This window comes from Xyrauchen texanus, chromosome 1 (assembly GCF_025860055.1).
Source record: "Xyrauchen texanus isolate HMW12.3.18 chromosome 1, RBS_HiC_50CHRs, whole genome shotgun sequence".
NCBI classification, from domain to species: Eukaryota; Metazoa; Chordata; class Actinopteri; order Cypriniformes; family Catostomidae; genus Xyrauchen; species Xyrauchen texanus.
The window spans coordinates 62240003-62258194 of NC_068276.1; the positions used below are offsets into that span (position 1 = coordinate 62240003).

The 18192-nt window shown below is 28.4% G+C and overlaps 1 protein-coding gene across 6 annotated transcripts in view; it reads left to right on the top strand.

Moving 5' to 3' along the window:
* The window catches only part of LOC127649456 (neurexin-2-like), a 600635-nt gene that overhangs the window by 162492 nt on the left and 419951 nt on the right, over positions 1 to 18192 (top strand). For 3 of the 6 annotated variants that reach the window (XM_052134552.1, XM_052134585.1, XM_052134578.1), the window contains exon 4: positions 1199 to 1228. The exons of 2 other annotated variants lie outside the window; for them this stretch is intronic. In XM_052134552.1, the coding sequence (XP_051990512.1) occupies positions 1199 to 1228 (30 nt within the window). Of the gene's footprint in view, positions 1 to 1198; positions 1229 to 1412; positions 1443 to 18192 lie in introns of those variants that run through there. One more of the 6 variants, XM_052134593.1, reaches the window with a different exon arrangement.

Below are 18192 nucleotides of genomic sequence, written 5' to 3' on the forward strand. Positions count from 1 at the left end.
AGAGACAGTGCTGCTGCTCCCTATATGCATATTTCACAGTCTACGTAGGGCACCAACTTCCTAGGGAGCACCAGAAACTTCACCGACACATACCTGCTCGATATATGTTACTCGAGGACCAGTCACGGAACACAGATCGCCTCGTGCTCGCACATCTCTGACGACAGAGGAGTATGTGTTTTACTCCATCCACATTCTGAAGCCCCTCAAACCTGCATGCCAAATCTTCCTCTTGCTGTAATCCTTCCTCATATTCCTGCATCCCATTTTATTTAGTTCTGAACATAATGGAAAGCTGGTCATTGTTTGACGAAATTCGCACATGCTCATTACGAGCCGCTCATAATGCAATGATATGAGGTGAAGCAGCGCTGCAGTAGAGGGTAGTGTAAGTAAACGCATCTCCTTAAGTTGTACATGGTGTGCGGATGTCAGCCAGCAATATCTTGGAGTATAATAAGATTGATTACAGAACAATAGCCTATACTTAATATATATGAACATATGAAGGATTCCTGTGAGGAACAGAGTGAAATGTAAGTGTTTATGAACTGATAATCTGCTGTTTTACTCGTGATGTGTGTGAACGGTTTGCTTGTTCACAGGCATTCCTTCTGGAAAATGAAAACATGAATTGTGTATTTTATAGTCTGACATTGATTGGTGGATGGTTCAGAGCTGATTAGTGATTGGCCGTTTGTTCTCTGTGATATCTTCTGTCCTGTGATCATGTTCAATTGTATTGAAAGGGTTAAGCTCTTTCTAGACACATGTCAGTCTTTTGGATCCCCGATGTGGTTTGAATGATGATGATGTCTTTGGGTTTCCATCACAAGATCAGAACAGGGTGATGTGTCTTCAGTAGAAGCTGTTAAACTTTGCCAAACAGTTTTGTGTGTGTTCCATTAGACCTCAGAGGGGAAAAAAGCATTTGAGTGATCAATGGCCTGTGCGAGTTGTGCTGAATGAAATGCTTTTTTCCCACACCTCACTCAAGAAGTGTTCACGTGTTTTTGACTTTGATTTCCTTTCGTTTCTTTTCCCTCTTTTCCTTTGAGTTGATCTTTGACATCCAAGCGTGCCCCGGGATGTCTGTCACAAACTGCAGTCCAACGTTGTGACAATGCTTTCTTTCTCCCGTGCCTTTATGACCTTCTTTTTTTTCTTTTCTTTTTTTATTTCTGTTTTTTCCTTCAAGGTCTGGCGCACCTGACGTTAAACAACCAAGGTATGGTTCATTTTGTTTTCCATAGTTGTTTTTTTAGCAAGGTCTCTCTTCGGCAGCCGTTTTCAGATGTTCCTCCCAGTTTCCCTTCATTTTCTCGAGTTTTCTGGTTTCTTTTGACCCCTCTCTTCATCTTATTGTGTTGGTTATTTCCATGCTGTCCCCCTCACCCTGTGCCCTGAAGACTGGCCTTTGACCCCTGACCTCTCGTCTACAGGTAATGCTCTTCTCCTCTCTTTGAAATGATAATGTTGTGTCAGATGTCACGTGTTGCTTCACAGTGAAATGCAGGACACGTGTGTGTGTGTGTTTGTGTTGAGAATGCACAGAGTTTGATTTCACCGCTCTGTGTCATTCTTATTGTTTGGCAATGATTCACAATGTTCATGAAGTTAGAGTCAGATCTGTTGTGATACTCAACATTCATTCAAAGTGGTAAATGATGTATTTAAGACATTATTGAAATGAAATGTGATTTATTTGACACCATTATGGGGATTTTCCTTTGACTTCTATTGCTTTATAGTGTGCAGCTGATATTTCCTCCTGTTGTTCTCCTAACCTGATTCCTTACACATATTACATATTATATTGCACAGCTCTCTGGAATACTGGCACCATCTAACAGTCTGATATTTGTGTAAAACAAGGACACATCTGGGAATAAAGTGGTATCAGACTGCTCAGTATGGCGTTGCAAGTTGTTTTTCCTACTTTTCGCAATTTGTTTCTCTTCAATCTATACAAGTAAGAACATTATTTATTTATTTGGCAAGTAGTCTGGTAATAAGCAGTAAAACGAGCATTCAGATGGTGATTTTCGAAAAATAAATGCCAACAGAGCTTCAATTCAACCTGAAGAAAAATTAAGCTCTTTCTGGAGGTGCGCAAGTGTGACGAAAGTGTGAGGGCTGGGGTTGACCTACGGTCACTTGGGTGGGCATAGGTTTAAATTGGTGTGGGGGTGGCAACACCCCCCTAGATTTGGCACTGCCCTTCAGAGTGATACAGGATACTTCCGTGTTACATCAGAATCTAGTGCTGAAACGATTAGCTAACGTTATAGACTACTTCAACAATAAAAATTGTCATCTTTAATGCAGTTATATTTAATATGTTACATCTTTAATGTGGATAAATTTAATGTGTTACATCTTTAATGCAGTTATAGTTAATGTGTTACATCTTTAATGCAGTTATAGTTAATGTGTTACATCTTAAATGCAGTTATAGTTAATGCGTTACATCTTTAATGCAGTTATATTTAATGTGGTTAAATTTAATGTGTTACATCTTTAATGCGGTTAAATTTAATGTGTTACGTCTTTAATGCAGTTATATTTAATGCGTTACATCTTTAATGCGGTTAAATTTAATGTGTTACATCTTAAATGCAGTTATATTTAATGTGTTACATCTGTAATGTGGATAAATTTAATGTGTTACATCTTTAATGCAGTTATATTTAATGCGTTACATCTTTAATGCAGTTATATTTAATGTGTTACGTCTTTAATGTGGTTAAATTTAATGTGTTACATCTTTAATCAGAATCAGAATCAGAATCAGCTTTATTGCCAAGTATGCTTACACATACAAGGAATTTGTCTAGGTGACAGGAGCTGCCAGTCAACATCAATACAAACAATACCGAAAACAGCAGCAAGACATAGGTAATTAAAAACAAAAAATAACACAAAATAAATAATTATACATATACGTATATACACTCACCTTCATACATACCCACATACACACGTAGTGCAAATCTAATACAATGCAGTTATAGTTAATGTGTTGCATCTTTAATGAGGTTAAATTTAATGTGTTACATCTTTAATGCGGTTATAGTTAATGTGTTACGTCTTTAATGTGATTAAATTTAATTTGTTACATATTTAATGTGGTTAAATTTAATGTGTTACATCTTTAATGCAGTTATATTTAATGCGTTACATCTTTAATGCAGTTATATTTAATGCGTTACATCTTTAATGCAGTTATATTTAATGTGTTACGTCTTTAATGTGGTTAAATTTAATGTGTTACATCTTTAATCAGAATCAGAATCAGAATCAGCTTTATTGCCAAGTATGCTTACACATACAAGGAATTTGTCTAGGTGACAGGAGCTGCCAGTCAACATCAATACAAACAATACCGAAAACAGCAGCAAGACATAGGTAATTAAAACAAAAAATAACACAAAATAAATAATTATACATATACGTATATACACTCACCTTCATACATACCCACATACACACGTAGTGCAAATCTAATACAATGCAGTTATAGTTAATGTGTTGCATCTTTAATGCGGTTAAATTTAATGTGTTACATCTTTAATGCGGTTATAGTTAATGTGTTACGTCTTTAATGTGATTAAATTTAATTTGTTACATATTTAATGTGGTTAAATTTAATGTGTTACATCTTTAATGCAGTTATATTTAATGCGTTACATCTTTAATGCGGTTAAATTTAATGTGTTACATCTTAAATGCAGTTATATTTAATGTGTTACATCTTTAATGCAGTTATATTTAATGCGTTACATCTTTAATGTGGTTAAATTTAATGTGTTACATCTTAAATGCAGTTATATTTAATGTGTTACATCTGTAATGTGGATAAATTTAATGTGTTACATCTTTAATGCAGTTATATTTAATGCGTTACATCTTTAATGCGGTTAAATTTAATGTGTTACATCTTAAATGCAGTTATATTTAATGTGTTACATCTGTAATGTGGATAAATTTAATGTGTTACATCTTTAATGCAGTTATATTTAATGCGTTACATCTTTAATGCAGTTATATTTAATGCGTTACATCTTTAATGCGGTTAAATTTAATGTGTTACATCTTAAATGCAGTTATATTTAATGTGTTACATCTGTAATGTGGATAAATTTAATGTGTTACATCTTTAATGCAGTTATATTTAATGCGTTACATCTTTAATGCAGTTATATTTAATGCGTTAAATCTTTAATGCAGTTATATTTAATGTGTTACGTCTTTAATGTGGTTAAATTTAATGTGTTACATCTTTAATCAGAATCAGAATCAGAATCAGCTTTATTGCCAAGTATGCTAACACATACAAGGAATTTGTCTAGGTGACAGGAGCTGCCAGTCAACATCAATACAAACAATACCGAAAACAGCAGCAAGACATAGGTAATTAAAAACAAAAATAACACAAAATAAATAATTATACATATACGTATATACACTCACCTTCATACATACCCACATACACACGTAGTGCAAATCTAATACAATGCAGTTATAGTTAATGTGTTGCATCTTTAATGCGGTTAAATTTAATGTGTTACATCTTTAATGCGGTTATAGTTAATGTGTTACGTCTTTAATGTGATTAAATTTAATTTGTTACATATTTAATGTGGTTAAATTTAATGTGTTACATCTTTAATGCAGTTATATTTAATGCGTTACATCTTTAATACAGTTATATTTAATGTGTTACGCCTTTAATGTGGTTAAATTTAATGTGTTACATCTTTAATCAGAATCAGAATCAGAATCAGCTTTATTGCCAAGTATGCTTACACATACAAGGAATTTGTCTAGGTGACAGGAGCTTCCAGTCAACAACAATACAAACAATACCAAAAACAGCAGCAAGACATAGGTAATTAAAAACAAAAAATAACACAAAATAAATAATTATACATATACGTATATACACTCACCTTCATACATACCCACATACACACGTGAGTGCAAATCTAATACAATGCAGTTATAGTTAATGTGTTGCATCTTTAATGCGGTTAAATATAATGTGTTACATCTTTAATGCGGTTATAGTTAATGTGTTACGTCTTTAATGTGATTAAATTTAATTTGTTACGTCTTTAATGTGGTTAAATTTAATGTGTTACATCTTTAATGCAGTTATATTTAATGTGATACGTCTTTAATGTGATTACATTTAATTTGTTACGTCTTTAATGTGGTTAAATTTAATGTGTTACATCTTTAATGCAGTTATATTTAATGTGATACGTCTTTAATGCAGGTAAATGTAATATGCGTTACACCTTAAATTTAGTTTTTTTTAATGCAGTTACAGTTAACGTGTTACGTCTTCAATGCGGTTCAATTTCATGTGTTACATCTTTAATGCAGTTATATTTCATGCAGAACATCTTTAATGCGGTTAAATTTAATGTGTTACATCTTAAATGCAGTTATATTTAATGCGTTACATATGTAATGTGGATAAATTTAATGTGTTACATCTTAAATGCAGTTATAGTTAATGTGTTTAATCTTTAATGCAGTTATATTTAATGCGTTACATCTTTAATGCAGTTACAGTTAATGTGTTACACCTTAAATGCAGTTTTTTTAATGCAGTTACAGTTAACGTGTTACGCCTTCAATGCAGTTCAATTTCATGTGTTACATCTTTAATGCAGTTATATTTCATGCAGAACATCTTTAATGCGGTTATAGTTAATGTGTTACGTCTTTAATGTGAATACATTTAATGTGTTACATCTTTAATGTGGTTAAATTTAATGTGTTACATCTTTAATGCAGTTATATTTAATGCGTTACATCTTTAATGCACTTATATTTAATGTGTTACATCTTTAATGCAGTTATATTTAATGCGTTACATCTTTAATGCAGTTATATTTAATGTGTTACATCTTTAATGCGGTTTCAATGTAATGTGTTACATCTTAAATGCAGTTATATTTAATGTGTTACATCTTTAATGTGGATAAATTTAATGTGTTACATCTTAAATGCAGTTATAGTTAATGTGTTACATCTTTAATGCAGTTATATTTAATGCGTTACATCTTTATTGCAGTTATATTTAATTTGTTACATCTTTAATGCAGTTATATTTAATGCGTTACATCTTTAATGCAGTTATATTTAATGTGGTTAAATTTAATGTGTTACATCTTTAATGCGGTTAAATTTAATGTGTTACGTCTTTAATGCAGTTATATTTACTGCGTTACATCTGTAATGTGGATAAATTTAATGTGTTACATCTTAAATGCAGTTATAGTTAATGTGTTACATCTTCAATGCAGTTATATTTAATGCGTTATATCTTTAATGCAGTTATATTTAATTTGTTACATCTTTAATGCAGTTATATTTAATGCGTTATATCTTTAATGCAGTTATATTTAATGTGGTTAAATTTAATGTTACATCTTTAATGCGGTTAAATTTAATGTGTTACGTCTTTAATGCAGTTATATTTAATGCGTTACATCGGTAATGTGGATAAATTGAATGTGTTACATCTTAAATGCAGTTATAGTTAATGTGTTACATCTTTAATGCAGTTATATTTAATGCGTTACATCTTTAATGTGGATAAATTTAATGTGTTACATCTTAAATGCAGTTATAGTTAATGTGTTACATCTTTAATGCAGTTATATTTAATGCATTACATCTTTAAGGCAGTTATAGTTAATGTGTTACATCTTTAATGCAGTTATATTTTATGCGTTACATCTTTAATGCAGTTATATTTAATGTGTTACATATTTAATGCGGTTAAATTTAATGTGTTACATCTTAAATGCAGTTATATTTAATGTGTTACATCTTTAATGCGGTTAAATTTAATGTGTTACATCTTAAATGCAGTTATATTTAATGTGTTACATCTGTAATGTGGATAAATTTAATGTGTTACATCTTAAATGCAGTTACAGTTAATGTGTTACATCTTTAATGCAGTTATATTTAATGCGTTACATCTTTAATGCAGTTATATTTAATGCGTTACATCTTTATTGTGGATAAATTTAATGTGTTACATCTTATATGCAGTTATAGTTAATGTGTTACATCTTTAATGCAGTTATATTTAATGCATTACATCTTTAATGCAGTTATATTTAATTTGTTACATCTTTAATGCAGTTATATTTAATGCGTTACATCTTTAATGCAGTTATAGTTAATGCGTTACATCTTTAATGCAGTTATATTTAATGTGTTACATCTGTAATGTGGATAAATTTAATGTGTTACATCTTAAATGCAGTTATAGTTAATGTGTTACATCTTTAATGCAGTTATATTTAATGCGTTACATCTTTAATGCAGTTATATTTAATGTGTTACGTCTTTAATGTGGTTAAATTTAATGTGTTACATCTTTAATCAGAATCAGAATCAGAATCAGCTTTATTGCCAAGTATGCTAACACATACAAGGAATTTGTCTAGGTGACAGGAGCTGCCAGTCAACATCAATACAAACAATACCGAAAACAGCAGCAAGACATAGGTAATTAAAAACAAAAAATAACACAAAATAAATAATTATACATATACGTACATACACTCACCTTCATACATACCCACATACACACGTAGTGCAAATCTAATACAATGCAGTTATAGTTAATGTGTTGCATCTTTAATGCGGTTAAATTTAATGTGTTACATCTTTAATGCGGTTATAGTTAATGTGTTACGTCTTTAATGTGATTAAATTTAATTTGTTACGTCTTTAATGTGGTTAAATTTAATGTGTTACATCTTTAATGCAATTATATATAATGTGATACGTCTTTAATGCAGGTAAATGTAATATGCGTTACACCTTTAATGCAGTTATATTTCATGCAGAACATCTTTAATGCGGTTATAGTTAATGTGTTACGTCTTTAATGTGATTACATTTAATGTGTTACATCTTTAATGTGGTTAAATTCAATGCGGTTCAATTTAATGTGTTACATCTTTAATGCAGTTATATTTCATGCAGAACATCTTTAATGCGGTTATAGTTAATGTGTTACGTCTTTAATGTGATTACATTTAATGTGTTACATCTTTAATGTGGTTAAATTTAATGTGTTACATCTTTAATGCAGTTATATTTAATGCGTTACATCTTTAATGCAGTTATATTTAATGTGTTACGTCTTTAATGCGGTTAAATGTAATATACGTTACACCTTAAATGCAGTTTTATTTCATGCAGTTACAGTTAACGTGTTACATCTTCAATGCGGTTCAATTTAATGTGTTACATCTTTAATGCAGTTATATTTCATGCAGAACATCTTTAATGCTGTTATAGTTAATGTGTTATGTCTTTAATGTGATTAAATTTAATGTGTTACATCTTTAATGCGGTTAAATTTAATGTGTTACGTCTTTAATGCAGTTATATTTAATGTGTTACATCTTTAATGCAGTTATAGTTAACGTGTTACGTCTTTAATGTGATTAAATTTAATGTGTTACATCTTTAATGCTGTTAAATTTAATGTGTTACGTCTTTAATGCAGTTATATTTAATGCGTTACATCTTTAATGTGGTTAAATTTAATGTGTTACATCTTTAATGTGGATAAATTTAATGTTTTACATCTTAAATGCAGTTATAGTTAATTTGTTACATCATTAATGTGGATACATTTTATGTGTTACATCTTAAATGCAGTTATAGTTTATGTGTTACATCTTTAATATGGATAAATTTAATGTGTTACATCTTAAATGCAGTTATATTTAATGCATTACATCTTTAATGCAGTTATAGTTAATGTGTTGCATCTTTAATGCGGTTAAATTTAATGTGTTACATCTTTAATGCGGTTATAGTTAATGTGTTACGTCTTTAATGTGATTAAATTTAATTTGTTACATATTTAATGTGGTTAAATTTAATGTGTTACATCTTTAATGCAGTTATATTTAATGCGTTACATCTTTAATACAGTTATATTTAATGTGTTACGTCTTTAATGTGGTTAAATTTAATGTGTTACATCTTTAATCAGAATCAGAATCAGAATCAGCTTTATTGCCAAGTATGCTTACACATACAAGGAATTTGTCTAGGTGACAGGAGCTTCCAGTCAACAACAATACAAACAATACCAAAAACAGCAGCAAGACATAGGTAATTAAAAACAAAAAATAACACAAAATAAATAATTATACATATACGTACATACACTCACCTTCATACATACCCACATACACACGTAATTCAAATCTAATACAATGCAGTTATAGTTAATGTGTTGCATCTTTAATGCGGTTAAATATAATGTGTTACATCTTTAATGCGGTTATAGTTAATGTGTTACGTCTTTAATGTGATTAAATTTAATTTGTTACGTCTTTAATGTGGTTAAATTTAATGTGTTACATCTTTAATGCAGTTATATTTAATGTGATACGTCTTTAATGTGATTACATTTAATTTGTTACGTCTTTAATGTGGTTAAATTTAATGTGTTACATCTTTAATGCAGTTATATTTAATGTGATACGTCTTTAATGCAGGTAAATGTAATATGCGTTACACCTTAAATGCAGTTTTTTTAATGCAGTTACAGTTAACGTGTTACGTCTTCAATGCGGTTCAATTTCATGTGTTACATCTTTAATGCAGTTATATTTCATGCAGAACATCTTTAATGCGGTTAAATTTAATGTGTTACATCTTAAATGCAGTTATATTTAATGCGTTACATATGTAATGTGGATAAATTTAATGTGTTACATCTTAAATGCAGTTATAGTTAATGTGTTTAATCTTTAATGCAGTTATATTTAATGCGTTACATCTTTAATGCAGTTACAGTTAATGTGTTACACCTTAAATGCAGTTTTTTTTAATGCAGTTACAGTTAACGTGTTACGTCTTCAATGCAGTTCAATTTCATGTGTTACATCTTTAATGCAGTTATATTTCATGCAGAACATCTTTAATGCGGTTATAGTTAATGTGTTACATCTTTAATGTGAATACATTTAATGTGTTACATCTTTAATGTGGTTAAATTTAATGTGTTACATCTTTAATGCAGTTATATTTAATGCGTTACATCTTTAATGCACTTATATTTAATGTGTTACATCTTTAATGCAGTTATATTTAATGCGTTACATCTTTAATGCAGTTATATTTAATGTGTTACATCTTTAATGCGGTTTCAATGTAATGTGTTACATCTTAAATGCAGTTATATTTAATGTGTTACATCTTTAATGTGGATAAATTTAATGTGTTACATCTTAAATGCAGTTATAGTTAATGTGTTACATCTTTAATGCAGTTATATTTAATGCGTTACATCTTTATTGCAGTTATATTTAATTTGTTACATCTTTAATGCAGTTATATTTAATGCGTTACATCTTTAATGCAGTTATATTTAATGTGGTTAAATTTAATGTGTTACATCTTTAATGCGGTTAAATTTAATGTGTTACGTCTTTAATGCAGTTATATTTACTGCGTTACATCTGTAATGTGGATAAATTTAATGTGTTACATCTTAAATGCAGTTATAGTTAATGTGTTACATCTTCAATGCAGTTATATTTAATGCGTTATATCTTTAATGCAGTTATATTTAATTTGTTACATCTTTAATGCAGTTATATTTAATGCGTTATATCTTTAATGCAGTTATATTTAATGTGGTTAAATTTAATGTTACATCTTTAATGCGGTTAAATTTAATGTGTTACGTCTTTAATGCAGTTATATTTAATGCGTTACATCGGTAATGTGGATAAATTGAATGTGTTACATCTTAAATGCAGTTATAGTTAATGTGTTACATCTTTAATGCAGTTATATTTAATGCGTTACATCTTTAATGTGGATAAATTTAATGTGTTACATCTTAAATGCAGTTATAGTTAATGTGTTACATCTTTAATGCAGTTATATTTAATGCATTACATCTTTAAGGCAGTTATAGTTAATGTGTTACATCTTTAATGCAGTTATATTTTATGCGTTACATCTTTAATGCAGTTATATTTAATGTGTTACATATTTAATGCGGTTAAATTTAATGTGTTACATCTTAAATGCAGTTATATTTAATGTGTTACATCTTTAATGCGGTTAAATTTAATGTGTTACATCTTAAATGCAGTTATATTTAATGTGTTACATCTGTAATGTGGATAAATTTAATGTGTTACATCTTAAATGCAGTTACAGTTAATGTGTTACATCTTTAATGCAGTTATATTTAATGCGTTACATCTTTAATGCAGTTATATTTAATGCGTTACATCTTTATTGTGGATAAATTTAATGTGTTACATCTTATATGCAGTTATAGTTAATGTGTTACATCTTTAATGCAGTTATATTTAATGCATTACATCTTTAATGCAGTTATATTTAATTTGTTACATCTTTAATGCAGTTATATTTAATGCGTTACATCTTTAATGCAGTTATAGTTAATGCGTTACATCTTTAATGCAGTTATATTTAATGTGTTACATCTGTAATGTGGATAAATTTAATGTGTTACATCTTAAATGCAGTTATAGTTAATGTGTTACATCTTTAATGCAGTTATATTTAATGCGTTACATCTTTAATGCAGTTATATTTAATGTGTTACGTCTTTAATGTGGTTAAATTTAATGTGTTACATCTTTAATCAGAATCAGAATCAGAATCAGCTTTATTGCCAAGTATGCTAACACATACAAGGAATTTGTCTAGGTGACAGGAGCTGCCAGTCAACATCAATACAAACAATACCGAAAACAGCAGCAAGACATAGGTAATTAAAAACAAAAAATAACACAAAATAAATAATTATACATATACGTACATACACTCACCTTCATACATACCCACATACACACGTAATTCAAATCTAATACAATGCAGTTATAGTTAATGTGTTGCATCTTTAATGCGGTTAAATTTAATGTGTTACATCTTTAATGCGGTTATAGTTAATGTGTTACGTCTTTAATGTGATTAAATTTAATTTGTTACGTCTTTAATGTGGTTAAATTTAATGTGTTACATCTTTAATGCAATTATATATAATGTGATACGTCTTTAATGCAGGTAAATGTAATATGCGTTACACCTTTAATGCAGTTATATTTCATGCAGAACATCTTTAATGCGGTTATAGTTAATGTGTTATGTCTTTAATGTGATTACATTTAATGTGTTACATCTTTAATGTGGTTAAATTCAATGCGGTTCAATTTAATGTGTTACATCTTTAATGCAGTTATATTTCATGCAGAACATCTTTAATGCGGTTATAGTTAATGTGTTACGTCTTTAATGTGATTACATTTAATGTGTTACATCTTTAATGTGGTTAAATTTAATGTGTTACATCTTTAATGCAGTTATATTTAATGCGTTACATCTTTAATGCAGTTATATTTAATGTGTTACGTCTTTAATGCGGTTAAATGTAATATACGTTACACCTTAAATGCAGTTTTATTTCATGCAGTTACAGTTAACGTGTTACATCTTCAATGCGGTTCAATTTAATGTGTTACATCTTTAATGCAGTTATATTTCATGCAGAACATCTTTAATGCTGTTATAGTTAATGTGTTATGTCTTTAATGTGATTAAATTTAATGTGTTACATCTTTAATGCGGTTAAATTTAATGTGTTACGTCTTTAATGCAGTTATATTTAATGTGTTACATCTTTAATGCAGTTATAGTTAACGTGTTACGTCTTTAATGTGATTAAATTTAATGTGTTACATCTTTAATGCTGTTAAATTTAATGTGTTACGTCTTTAATGCAGTTATATTTAATGCGTTACATCTTTAATGTGGTTAAATTTAATGTGTTACATCTTTAATGTGGATAAATTTAATGTTTTACATCTTAAATGCAGTTATAGTTAATTTGTTACATCATTAATGTGGATACATTTTATGTGTTACATCTTAAATGCAGTTATAGTTTATGTGTTACATCTTTAATATGGATAAATTTAATGTGTTACATCTTAAATGCAGTTATATTTAATGCATTACATCTTTAATGCAGTTATAGTTAATGTGTTACATCTTTAATGCAGTTATATTTAATGCGTTACATCTTTAATGCAGTTATATTTAATGCGTTACATTTTTAATGTGGATAAATTTAATGTGTTACATCTTATATACCGTTATAATTAATGCGTTACATCTTTAATGCAGTTATATTTAATGCGTTACATCTTTAATGCAGTTATATTTAATTTGTTACATCTTTAATGCAGTTATATTTAATGCGTTACATCTTTAATGCAGTTATATTTAATGTGGTTAAATTTAATGTGTTACATCTTTAATGCGGTTAAATTTAATGTGTTGCGTCTTTAATGCAGTTATATTTAATGCGTTACATCTTTAATGCGGTTAAATTTAATGTGTTACATCTTTAATGTGGATAAATGTAATGTTTTACATCTTAAATGCAGTTATAGTTAATGTGTTACATCTTTAATGCAGTTATATTTTATGCGTTACATCTTTAATGCAGTTATATTTAATGTGTTACATATTTAATGCGGTTAAATTTAATGTGTTACATCTTAAATGCAGTTATATTTAATGTGTTACATCTGTAATGTGGATAAATTTAATGTGTTACATATTTAATCAGAATCAGAATCAGAATCAGCTTTATTGCCAAGTATGCTAACACATACAAGGAATTTGTCTAGGTGACAGGAGCTGCCAGTCAACATCAATACAAACAATACCGAAAACAGCAGCAAGACATAGGTAATTAAAAACAAAAAATAACACAAAATAAATAATTATACATATACGTATATACACTCACCTTCATACATACCCACATACACACGTAGTGCAAATCTAATACAATGCAGTTATAGTTAATGTGTTGCATCTTTAATGCGGTTAAATTTAATGTGTTACATCTTTAATGCGGTTATAGTTAATGTGTTACGTCTTTAATGTGATTAAATTTAATTTGTTACATATTTAATGTGGTTAAATTTAATGTGTTACATCTTTAATGCAGTTATATTTAATGCGTTACATCTTTAATACAGTTATATTTAATGTGTTACGTCTTTAATGTGGTTAAATTTAATGTGTTACATCTTTAATCAGAATCAGAATCAGAATCAGCTTTATTGCCAAGTATGCTTACACATACAAGGAATTTGTCTAGGTGACAGGAGCTTCCAGTCAACAACAATACAAACAATACCAAAAACAGCAGCAAGACATAGGTAATTAAAAACAAAAAATAACACAAAATAAATAATTATACATATACGTACATACACTCACCTTCATACATACCCACATACACACGTAATTCAAATCTAATACAATGCAGTTATAGTTAATGTGTTGCATCTTTAATGCGGTTAAATATAATGTGTTACATCTTTAATGCGGTTATAGTTAATGTGTTACGTCTTTAATGTGATTAAATTTAATTTGTTACGTCTTTAATGTGGTTAAATTTAATGTGTTACATCTTTAATGCAGTTATATTTAATGTGATACGTCTTTAATGTGATTACATTTAATTTGTTACGTCTTTAATGTGGTTAAATTTAATGTGTTACATCTTTAATGCAGTTATATTTAATGTGATACGTCTTTAATGCAGGTAAATGTAATATGCGTTACACCTTAAATGCAGTTTTTTTAATGCAGTTACAGTTAACGTGTTACGTCTTCAATGCGGTTCAATTTCATGTGTTACATCTTTAATGCAGTTATATTTCATGCAGAACATCTTTAATGCGGTTAAATTTAATGTGTTACATCTTAAATGCAGTTATATTTAATGCGTTACATATGTAATGTGGATAAATTTAATGTGTTACATCTTAAATGCAGTTATAGTTAATGTGTTTAATCTTTAATGCAGTTATATTTAATGCGTTACATCTTTAATGCAGTTACAGTTAATGTGTTACACCTTAAATGCAGTTTTTTTTAATGCAGTTACAGTTAACGTGTTACGTCTTCAATGCAGTTCAATTTCATGTGTTACATCTTTAATGCAGTTATATTTCATGCAGAACATCTTTAATGCGGTTATAGTTAATGTGTTACGTCTTTAATGTGAATACATTTAATGTGTTACATCTTTAATGTGGTTAAATTTAATGTGTTACATCTTTAATGCAGTTATATTTAATGCGTTACATCTTTAATGCACTTATATTTAATGTGTTACATCTTTAATGCAGTTATATTTAATGCGTTACATCTTTAATGCAGTTATATTTAATGTGTTACATCTTTAATGCGGTTTCAATGTAATGTGTTACATCTTAAATGCAGTTATATTTAATGTGTTACATCTTTAATGTGGATAAATTTAATGTGTTACATCTTAAATGCAGTTATAGTTAATGTGTTACATCTTTAATGCAGTTATATTTAATGCGTTACATCTTTATTGCAGTTATATTTAATTTGTTACATCTTTAATGCAGTTATATTTAATGCGTTACATCTTTAATGCAGTTATATTTAATGTGGTTAAATTTAATGTGTTACATCTTTAATGCGGTTAAATTTAATGTGTTACGTCTTTAATGCAGTTATATTTACTGCGTTACATCTGTAATGTGGATAAATTTAATGTGTTACATCTTAAATGCAGTTATAGTTAATGTGTTACATCTTCAATGCAGTTATATTTAATGCGTTATATCTTTAATGCAGTTATATTTAATTTGTTACATCTTTAATGCAGTTATATTTAATGCGTTATATCTTTAATGCAGTTATATTTAATGTGGTTAAATTTAATGTTACATCTTTAATGCGGTTAAATTTAATGTGTTACGTCTTTAATGCAGTTATATTTAATGCGTTACATCGGTAATGTGGATAAATTGAATGTGTTACATCTTAAATGCAGTTATAGTTAATGTGTTACATCTTTAATGCAGTTATATTTAATGCGTTACATCTTTAATGTGGATAAATTTAATGTGTTACATCTTAAATGCAGTTATAGTTAATGTGTTACATCTTTAATGCAGTTATATTTAATGCATTACATCTTTAAGGCAGTTATAGTTAATGTGTTACATCTTTAATGCAGTTATATTTTATGCGTTACATCTTTAATGCAGTTATATTTAATGTGTTACATATTTAATGCGGTTAAATTTAATGTGTTACATCTTAAATGCAGTTATATTTAATGCGTTACATCTTTAATGCGGTTAAATTTAATGTGTTACATCTTAAATGCAGTTATATTTAATGTGTTACATCTGTAATGTCGATAAATTTAATGTGTTACATCTTAAATGCAGTTACAGTTAATGTGTTACATCTTTAATGCAGTTATATTTAATGCGTTACATCTTTAATGCAGTTATATTTAATGCGTTACATCTTTATTGTGGATAAATTTAATGTGTTACATCTTATATGCAGTTATAGTTAATGTGTTACATCTTTAATGCAGTTATATTTAATGCATTACATCTTTAATGCAGTTATATTTAATTTGTTACATCTTTAATGCAGTTATATTTAATGCGTTACATCTTTAATGCAGTTATAGTTAATGCGTTACATCTTTAATGCAGTTATATTTAATGTGTTACATCTGTAATGTGGATAAATTTAATGTGTTACATCTTAAATGCAGTTATAGTTAATGTGTTACATCTTTAATGCAGTTATATTTAATGCGTTACATCTTTAATGCAGTTATATTTAATGTGTTACGTCTTTAATGTGGTTAAATTTAATGTGTTACATCTTTAATCAGAATCAGAATCAGAATCAGCTTTATTGCCAAGTATGCTTACACATACAAGGAATTTGTCTAGGTGACAGGAGCTGCCAGTCAACATCAATACAAACAATACCGAAAACAGCAGCAAGACATAGGTAATTAAAAACAAAAAATAACACAAAATAAATAATTATACATATACGTACATACACTCACCTTCATACATACCCACATACACACGTAGTTCAAATCTAATACAATGCAGTTATAGTTAATGTGTTGCATCTTTAATGCGGTTAAATTTAATGTGTTACATCTTTAATGCGGTTATAGTTAATGTGTTACGTCTTTAATGTGATTAAATTTAATTTGTTACGTCTTTAATGTGGTTAAATTTAATGTGTTACATCTTTAATGCAATTATATATAATGTGATACGTCTTTAATGCAGGTAAATGTAATATGCGTTACACCTTTAATGCAGTTATATTTCATGCAGAACATCTTTAATGCGGTTATAGTTAATGTGTTACGTCTTTAATGTGATTACATTTAATGTGTTACATCTTTAATGTGGTTAAATTCAATGCGGTTCAATTTAATGTGTTACATCTTTAATGCAGTTATATTTCATGCAGAACATCTTTAATGCGGTTATAGTTAATGTGTTACGTCTTTAATGTGATTACATTTAATGTGTTACATCTTTAATGTGGTTAAATTTAATGTGTTACATCTTTAATGCAGTTATATTTAATGCGTTACATCTTTAATGCAGTTATATTTAATGTGTTACGTCTTTAATGCGGTTAAATGTAATATACGTTACACCTTAAATGCAGTTTTATTTCATGCAGTTACAGTTAACGTGTTACATCTTCAATGCGGTTCAATTTAATGTGTTACATCTTTAATGCAGTTATATTTCATGCAGAACATCTTTAATGCTGTTATAGTTAATGTGTTATGTCTTTAATGTGATTAAATTTAATGTGTTACATCTTTAATGCGGTTAAATTTAATGTGTTACGTCTTTAATGCAGTTATATTTAATGTGTTACATCTTTAATGCAGTTATAGTTAACGTGTTACGTCTTTAATGTGATTAAATTTAATGTGTTACATCTTTAATGCTGTTAAATTTAATGTGTTACGTCTTTAATGCAGTTATATTTAATGCGTTACATCTTTAATGTGGTTAAATTTAATGTGTTACATCTTTAATGTGGATAAATTTAATGTTTTACATCTTAAATGCAGTTATAGTTAATTTGTTACATCATTAATGTGGATACATTTTATGTGTTACATCTTAAATGCAGTTATAGTTTATGTGTTACATCTTTAATATGGATAAATTTAATGTGTTACATCTTAAATGCAGTTATATTTAATGCATTACATCTTTAATGCAGTTATAG